Here is a 10,092-nt window from a genome sequence, read left to right on the forward strand (position 1 = left end):
CTTTGTGACTAACTGTGATTCTAAACTATGTTATGTACAAACAACCCTGATTGATTGATTTCTAACATATGTATTCAATACAGAGATATAAAGCTCATGAAATCACATTATTACCAGTGCAAAGTTCTGCCTTTAACACTTTGGCTTTTGTCTCGTTACCAAATTATATACAAGTCTGGTTTCCAAACTTCTAGTGTACTTAATTAACTAGCGAACAAACAGTTTTGGCTTCCGATATATTATGTGTTATTTCTCTCGACATCACCAAACCACCACCAAGCTATGTACATGAAATCAAAACACTTATCAAATTCATATATATAATGTATATAACTTACAAAAACAAAATTCGAAAAACAATTAATTGTAATTGTGATTTTTAAATTTAAACTGTACTCATGCATGTGATTTTTATGTTTTTTTTTGTATCCTTTATATTCCGTATGTGACTGAATATGTCTTTATATTCAAAGTATTTAATTTTTTAGTGGAAAATTTGCTGATATGTGTATGGTATATGTCTATAATCTATAAGAATAATCGTATTGTGTGTTTCAAAGATAAATAAATAAATAAATAAATAAATAAATAAATGTATAAGCATAATCATGCTTCAACACTGTAACAATTCCCTGCTAAGAAACAGTTGCGATAAAATTAAAAAATAAAGTTAAAATTGTTGAGCTACCGTCGCAACTGAAATTAATTGGTCTTGTGAACTTTACACTTTGAAAGTTCATTCTCTAGCGAATAGTTATAAATCAAGCGAAACTACGTTAAGAGTAAGGCGTCGTTAGATTTTTTTTTTACTTGGCATCGCTTGTTTATTAGATTTTATGTTGTTGTGATTGAAATTTAATCATTAGTTTCTGCCTGAAAATATGGTTTTCATATTCGACGTTCGTAACCTTGATCTTATCTTGATTATCAAAATAAAAAATATATGATATTGTAGATCTGATAATTTGTTAATTGGTTGAACCTACGACGTTATTTCTCAATTTAAAGTTAAATAAATACCCAATTGTCCTTGTTATTTACGCAGACGCAAAGATAAATAAATATTTATGTAAATACATTCATCAAATCGTATCTGAAGAATAAATGTAGATTTATCCCGACCTTCAAAGGGAAAATAACTCGTGGTTTTGTCAATTGAAATAAATTCTCGATTCACTAGGGCTGCGTATTTCAACAGTATATTTTTTTTTTAATCAAAGCATAATTGTTATGCTAAAACCCTGGTCCTTGTGTGGTTTATATTATTCATTGAATCCTATAGGTTTAATCATAAACAATATTGATTTTTAAATCGGTAGAAAATTGGGCGGACCAATCTTGTTATAATTTTCAGTTTCTATAAATTATGAGGTTGAATAAATAAAAATGTCAGAGTTTTGACGTGACAACGTCTTAAATTAGGTTGCGGCTAGGAGTCACTCATGAAAAAGTGTAACGCCCGGTAACGTTACGATGAGTCACCGAACTATGATCGGTCCGCCGCACGCGCAGCACTAGAGAATTAGGCGCATTGAATCGGCGCGTGCTTGTGTCTCTGTCTCTGTCTTTTTAGTAAACAAAATATATTTTCTATAGTTAAAATTTGTGCAATTCTTATTTTCATTCAATTCCTTGTTCATATTGTGCAATTTAATAATATTCATATCAATAAATTTTCTACCGAGAAAAAGACGTTGTCACGTAAAATCTTCGCCCGTAAAACCGACTTTACAGGCAACCATTTTTTTTAGCAACGCAGCATTATATACAAATAACGCCACTGGGTCCTGTGAAACATTCGTTACGTTGCCAATTATCATCCAATTTGAATATAATAATTCAGTTGGCTCTCTCTAAACAAATCTTTACGTATAGTAAAAACATCAAAAATAACGAAACTTCCTATTATGTAATACCTTATTAATATAGTAGCTTTCTAAAATCCTAGTTTAGTAAATACGTGTAACATATATAACTTTTGTATTAAATTTTAAAGTAATTTAACTTGGTAAATATATGTTACAGTATCTTATTTACCTCTCGCAGCGCTTTCGACAATGCCCTCAAAGTTTATAAAATGTAAACAATTTTCTCTGAATATTCCTCATTTAGTAAAGTCTTTTGTGACTAAATATTAATTTTTATGAACGTCCACAGCTCGCTCGCTTGGAATTTTTCAAAGGAATGAATTACGGGTTGAAACTTATTCAACTTTTTCAATTGGATATTTCGATTTTACTCTATTCAGCTTGCATATAAATGGCCTGTTAAGATTTGATGTTTTAATTTAATTATATTTATTTGAATGAATGTTTTGGTAAATTAAAGTAATATACCTACAATGGACAAACTAGGACACTAAGTACTTTAAAGCTGATTTTGTAAAATATCTCAACAAAAGGGGTCAAATCAAAGGAACAAACAAGGTACATGAAGACTCTTACGCTTAACCATTTGGCTTGTCAAAATAAATATTTCAGACTGTTTAAAATAATTTGCTCTAGTGAGAGACCAAACTAATTTACATTTTTCGAAAACGTTAAAGGTATTTTCGCACAAAGTTTCAATAAATTCAAACAAAGAAAACAAACTTGATACCGATCGCGGTATAAAATATTGATGGCTACCCTTAGGCCTGGATTAAGAAGTGTTTCGATAAACTGCCAATAGTTTCTCTGAGAAAATCCTTTTTCGCCATCGCCCGCGGGATTACGTGAAGTTTGATTTCTTTTATACCAGAGAAACGTACCTACTTTTATCAATATTGCGACCAACCTCATCTCAATAAAATATTCTTTCATAAAGCAACATTTTTCTCGCAATATTTTCATTGAAACAAGCACTGTAGGCTTACTTCATTTGCAATTTCCATTAGCCTGGTTTTGCGTAGCGAATTCTTATTTTATTCCGCTGGCATATATATTTCTCTTCTGTTACCGTGGTTGGTTTTAACCAATTTCCCTTCCTCGTAATGACAACTCGTTTCGCTTTTTGCGGCGTCCAGTTTTTCTAAAGAAATACGTTGGTAATATCGTGACCTTCAGGGTCCTTTCGACAGATATTGTCATAATTGTCTCAAGGCTTTTAAGTAGAGTAGCAATTACGTTTAAGATACTTATGAATAATATTAATTAAGTATTATCTTGGAATTAGTTGCCCCTGAAATCTACGTCGTGGGTCGTAGGTCTGTTAAGATTTGACTGCTATTTCATTTAGTATGGATTTTTATTGTTCCATAAATGTAGTCTTCGATATAATATAATAAAATAATTGTCTCATCAAGGTCTACAGCTCCTAATCCTTTTGCTACATAATGCTGAGCGGTAATCCTTTAAGTACCTAGTTTTTAAATAATATAGTCAAGCTAACAAGCCTGCATGCTGGTAAAGAGATCATTTATTTATTTTTATCTTATTTATAAAAATTATGGCTGGGTAAATTATTTCTTAATATAATGTAGTGTTCGATTTTATATATTTTACTTATATATCCGTCCAAATCATTTATATACATATTGTCTGTTTTTTAAAACGCAGTCATAATGTTTATTTACAAATGTGTTAACACATCTAGTATGAATGAGATATGTTTTTATAGAATACTTTCATCGTTCCATTTCAGAATACTGCCATCCATACGAGCCATTCAAGTGTCCCGTGGATGGTAACTGCATCTCCATCCAATATCTGTGTGACGGCGCGCCAGATTGCATTGACGGGTATGATGAGGACTCCAAACTTTGCACTGCAGGTAACATTGCATGTACTTAAATTTAGAACCTACTAAGATAACATTGATTATGTTATATATACTACAACTAATACTAGCTACTTTCCTGATCTCGTTCGGATAGACTTCTATTAATATTTCAAAATTTTCTAAACTTTCCAAGAATCAAAATTCCATTGGACTGTTCTTGATTTAAAAGTGGTGTAACTAACGCAGCTTTATTGTATACGTGTAATACATGTTTTTTTCTTATTTTTATAATAATAAGAGATAACACGTAGAATACAACACACGGTGTACTTAATTAGGAAGAAATGTATTTGAAGTAATAAATTTATTAAAAATGCACGTTAATATAGCACAAGCTAAAAATCGATATTTCCATCTATCGCGCTAAAACATAAGTAGATGGCTATATAGCCATCACATATGGGTTTTCATTTATTTTTTTATTTTCAAGACTTTATAACATTATCTTAGTTATATATAGTTATATTAGTTATTTCTTTAATTATCTGCGACTGCGTTATTAAGAATAAATGTCTTAAAACGTTATTTATGAAGTATTTACAGCTTCGATAAAGATATAACGTGTAGTGTAGGTACCTAGATTATAATTTATATTATTTCGTACATTTTCGTAAAATTGTTAACTGAATCTTTATAATAAATTCGCTTATTACATAAACAATGGTTTTCGGGAATTGGTTCAGGTTCTATTCATGATCCATTATTATATTGTGAGGATGATATTTGCGATTTTTGTCGAATCATTAATTACTTTTATTACCACCCATTTTTGCTTAGAAATGTTATTATTGCTTGATCTTTTTCCTTAATCGATATTTCTTTGTATTAATAAAACGTACTCGTAATATCATGGATATTATTAAAGCTAAGCTTAGTTATTTCTCAATTCAATTAGATTTATGAAAAGGAAATATACCTTCATTTTCAAATTATAAGTTACTAGCTGTTCGCCATGGCTTCGCCCGTAGTACATACTACATAGCCTATGTCACTCAGTGAAGTTGCACCTTCCTAATAGCGAATTTTTATAACTCGGTACAGTGGTTTTTGCGTGAAAACGTTACTAACACTCAAAAATACAAGTTTCCTATTTATAATATTAGTGTAAACTATCTCTCCGCCCGCGGCTTCGCCCGCTTGGTCAAAGAAAATAATAGACAGTCTTGAGGTTTCACCCGAATAGTAACTGTTACCGTGGGATGTCTTTGATAAAAACTTCTATATCCTTTCTCGCATATGAAAAGTATACGCATATGAAATGTATGTAACAAATTTAATAAAATCGGTTCAGTAGTTTAGGCGCGAAGAAGAGACAGTTATTTTTACATTTATAATACAAGAAAGGATAATACATTGTTACAAAAATAAATTATTGTAATTAATTTACGACCATATTTGGTGCATTTTCATCAGGTGATCATTTGAAACTTGGGAAGTGAAGTGAATAATTATGTCCTGTTATTAATAGTTCATTACTACATCTATAGTTTATACTAGTAATATAAAGCCGGAGAGTTTGTTTGTGTGCTTACACGCCTTCATCTCAGGAAGTACTGAACTGATTTAGAAAATTGACTGCTCTTTATTTATGTATTCTTCATAGTGGTTCTTCAACTATACCAACCGAGTCAAAACAATATAATACGAGAATTTTATGTCTTTAGAAATTTGGGTTTGTAAGCAAACGCCTCCACGCTGGACTGATTTATAACACGCTTATATTAACAATTATTCATTACAAAGTGTTTGGATGTTTTTTATTATTTTATACTCATAGATTTATTTCAAACTGTGTACGCTTATCAAGGATCAGTGACAACACAATAAATTCTATATATACATATTTATTCATATACTTTATTACTTATTTCTGTTGTGTATATTCGGCATGTCTGAGAATAATATATTGTAAACTATTGTTTTACCCCAAAATAATAAAGATATCTCGGCAGAATGTTTGCTGGGTCAGCTCGTTAACATTAGCTAGCTAACTTAATAATAGACCATAATTGAATTCGTGAACATGCCACCAATACATTACAATCGAAAGTATCCACTAGAGGCGAATATTGCTGATCAATTTGCGCAATTATCCGTGACCTTTTCCCGTGGGAGCAGATTTAGTACTGACAAAATTTACAATGCCGAAACATTTCATTCTATGCGGCATTTAGTTGTCGAAATTATCCTTCATTTGCGTAACGAGGCCAAAGTGGACGACGTAATTTTGTGGAACACATTTTGCATTAATTACTAAATGAATATGGGTCATAAACAAGCTGCTATTATAAAGTTTTGGGTGTAGATTTAAATGGAGTATGATTTATTTAGTGTTTCGAATATTATCTTCAAGTTTAAGGGTTAATGCTAAATCTTATTACGCCTTTAACGTAAAACATTAAGGATGTAAAATAATAGTTGTAAAATTCATACTTGTTTTTTCATTATATAAGCTTCTTTTACCAACTACTAAAAGAGTCTTTGTAAAAATGTTAATAATTATTATTAATGTTAATAAATAATTTTTCATTTTACTTTTTTAGTTAATACAACTCACAATTGATTGTTTCCTTAAACGATCACCATAATTTATTAACCGTAATTCGTCAAAGGTATCTATATATAGGTATCAATATAATTATATCTATAATTACATCTAGGAACAGGTCTGTACTGATATCTTATGTAAAAACTACTCTTCTGTCAGTACTGTAAGCTACTTATATAAAAGTAAGTAACAATCAACAACAACCATTACCTAATTAACTGTCAAATTGTCCATACCAAAGATACTTTAACCCGATACCGCAAAAACAAATGTGTATGATAACAAAGCATGTATTGTTATGCGTTTTTTGATTTCAGCTAAGCGACCACCAGTAGAGGAAACAGCGTCTTTCCTCCAGTCTCTTCTCGCTTCGCATGGACCGAATTACTTGGAGAAGCTCTTCGGAAACAAAGCAAGGGATGCCTTGGAGCCGCTCGGTGGTGTCGAGAAGGTTGCTATTGCTTTATCTGGTAAGTACTCATTGTGATAATGTTTATTTATCTGTTTACAGACTAAATACCTAGTAATAATGAAATGCTGATCCGTAATATCATATCGATTTCAATTCATTGTCCTTTTTCCTAATTATCTTGCTTTTAATTTAATTCGCAGAAGTGTGATTCCACATTCAGCGGTTAATAAAAAAGTAATAATAACGAGACTAAGATTATTTATTTATTCCTTGCACAAATGAACATAATTCAAATATGTTGAATTTTAAATTTGTTAACAAAAACTGTATTTCAAAATTGCTTTATTATGCGATGAAATATAACTTAATAACGAGCAAATTGCAAAATGTTAAAGAAACTTATAACTTGCACTCATACTTGAACATATGTTTGTATTTCATTTCACATTCAGCAAATGAAGCTAATTTGAATTTGAGTATATTTTATATTTTGTCATAACGTGTATTAACTAACCCATATTTCTTTTAACACGTATTACAGAGTCTCAAACGATTGAAGATTTTGGGGCTGCGCTTCATTTGATGAGATCTGACCTCGAGCACCTCCGCTCCGTTTTCATGGCCGTAGAAAATGGCGACCTTGGAATGCTAAAATCCCTTGGTATCAAAGACAGCGAGCTCGGGGACGTTAAATTCTTCCTCGAGAAACTTGTCAACACCGGCTTCTTAGACTGAGTAGCACCGGAGTCAGCCTCTGACTACTATCACGTCGTCCAATTCGGTCCCATCAGCTCATCTTTCTACAGCTACCTTCCCTATGAATCTTTGAAGTATAAGAGAAATTAAATTTCTTCGTGCACTCATTCCATCCGGTTGCGATTTCTATAACCGGCCACAGACTCGAGCCAGGTGGAATGATTCCATTTTTCTTTTTTAAATTTCGCGCCCTTTTTTATTATCTATGATTATATAAACTAGAGCGCTTTTCATATATTTTTTTAATTAGAACGTACAGGTAACTTCTCGCGTCGTAATCATGAAAATGTGCCAATCGTGTATGCTGGGGAACATATATAAAAGGGATGAATAAAAAGCTTTCGATTTACATTGTAATGTGGTATTTAGAGAAGGTATTTAAACACATTTTTGCACATATTCATGATCCTGTACATACTTCTACATTAAATTGTGATATTTTCACGTCGCCCTTAACAACTTTCTAAACCTTCTAAGCCAATGTCAGAGGCGACTCCAAAAATTGTAAGATGTCCATTCTAAGCGAGATATAAAGCTAACAATTGTTTCGTTTAAATATTAAATTTAAGTTGAAAAAAAAAATCTTTAAAAAAGTATAGAATGCATGCGCTTTATATCTGGCTTTTGAAAATCCAGAGTAGGACCATTTACAACATATCATTGTAATTTAGATGTAGTTTATATAATAGATAATCAGTAGCGAGTACTAATGAAATATATAATAGAATATTTGTAGGTTTGTAGGTCATTATTTGTGCCCTTATTGGAACGATACATATCATTGAGCGGTGCTCAGAATCGGTTACATATCAAAATGTGATTTCGTAAATATAAATCAAATATTATAGCATAGTATCTACATTCCTTATTCTATAATCTATGGTATTTTTGAAATGCGGGCTAGTAGACAACGAATATATAAGTGGAGAAGATCTAGGTAAGGTTGGTTAACAATTAACATCAATTGTATCTTGGTGAAGGCTGGGTTTATGTACCATGAGTTGCAATTCATAAAACCCATTTAAAATCAACAATGGGAATAATTTTTTTTTCCATATTTCTTAATAAAACTACATACTTAAAACATACTACGAGTATTATTGTATTAAATAGTATGAAATTGGTGAACAGTTTTTTTTTTTCTATATTGGCTGAGGCTGGATAATATGACACAATGAAAAAGTACCACTATAGCGAATCTATGACTTATAAAAAACTTATACCTTTATTAATCTATCAAAATATGTAGACCTAAGCTATTCTTCAATTAATATAGTAGAATACTTTAGAATATTTTAACTTACGTCAGACGATTATAATTGATAGAAATCTATCTACGATATTCTTATAATATGTGTTTTGATTCTATGTATATGGCTTATGTATTCTTAAATACAATAAATAAATTATCTTGCAGTGGTGTTTTATTTACCTTACTCTTGCAACTCCATTCATGAAAATGATTTTCCATTTTTTCTTTACAACGTTTTCACAAATAGGAGAAGGTTTTCAATTCGACTTCTTCGATGTTTTTGAGTTTGCTAAGAACTAACTTTTTATTTACAAGATGATGCCTAGAGTTTTGTTTCATTTATATGCTCTCGAGATCCGACAATTTGAAGAGGGTATAGTTTGTGAACTGTTTTCTATTAGAAATAATTATTTTTAAATATCATAATAATGCTAGTTGAAAATATTTGAAAAATATATAAATGCAGAAATAATTCAATCATGATGATGTTGATTCAAAACTGTCTGCACCTTACCATCGAGCACGAAAATTCCCGCGAGATTGCTATTTTTCGAAAAATTATGATGCGTATAAACAATTACAAGCGTCTAGAGTACATCATACCTACTCTAAGAAAAGATAATCTATCTATGTGATACCCTTAAATTGTAGAATAAGCATTTGATATTATTAATGATTACGTTAGATTCGATTTATTTAAATCTATACAGTAAAAGGAGCACGGAGGAGCACTTACGGACATCTGGAAGATCTTAAAGTAAGCATCAAGCGTTAACTGTCGGAAAAGTATGGTCCGTTACAAGTGTAACATTGCAATCTCGCCTTCAGATTATAATCTAGCGGTTTTTTCCATCTTATGGTGTCAATTTTCTCTTCTTTGCATAAAAAAGGCTTTTTTATTTATTTGTTGTCACTATTTATTTATGAAGTGTAAATTGACTAGACACATTTAGATGCAATTTCACATTAATTAAAGGGCCCAAGTCACAATAGTAGGAGGGCAACTCGTGATATTTTTCCGTAATGTGGCGAATATGCCAAATTAAGTTCACCTGCGCCGAGGGAATTATCACTAAATACGTGCCATGAAAGAATTTCAGTTAATCGCCTAGTATAATATTGCCAGTACTTATTTAAGTGTCCACAGAATAGAAAAGTATGTGTGAAAAAACGAGAAAAATTTACATATTATAATATTTAACAAGCTTTAAGCTTTTATTATCTTCACTTTTATGTATGTATGTTTATACCAAATCGACTACTTTAAACTCGATTTTAACCAACTTTACTATCCTCTTATTTTAGAATGCATGTTTGAAAATATTCGTGTAAAAGAATCAAGTGCTAGCAATATTGTAAACAAGG

General features: G+C 31.0%; 1 protein-coding gene across 1 annotated transcript in view; it reads left to right on the forward strand.

The window, feature by feature from the left end:
* LOC119828969 (IDLSRF-like peptide) overlaps positions 1–8,875 on the forward strand; it is a 54,047-nt gene extending 45,172 nt beyond the window's left edge. Inside the window, exons 3-5 of the mRNA XM_038351311.1 lie at positions 3,622–3,750; positions 6,625–6,777; positions 7,261–8,875. Coding sequence (XP_038207239.1) covers positions 3,622–3,750; positions 6,625–6,777; positions 7,261–7,454 — 476 coding nt within the window. The 3' untranslated portion in view covers positions 7,455–8,875. The remainder of the gene's footprint in view (positions 1–3,621; positions 3,751–6,624; positions 6,778–7,260) is intronic.
* The last annotated feature ends 1,217 nt before the right edge of the window (positions 8,876–10,092 follow it).

Source organism: Zerene cesonia, chromosome 9 (assembly GCF_012273895.1).
Source record: "Zerene cesonia ecotype Mississippi chromosome 9, Zerene_cesonia_1.1, whole genome shotgun sequence".
Classification (NCBI taxonomy): Eukaryota; Metazoa; Arthropoda; class Insecta; order Lepidoptera; family Pieridae; genus Zerene; species Zerene cesonia.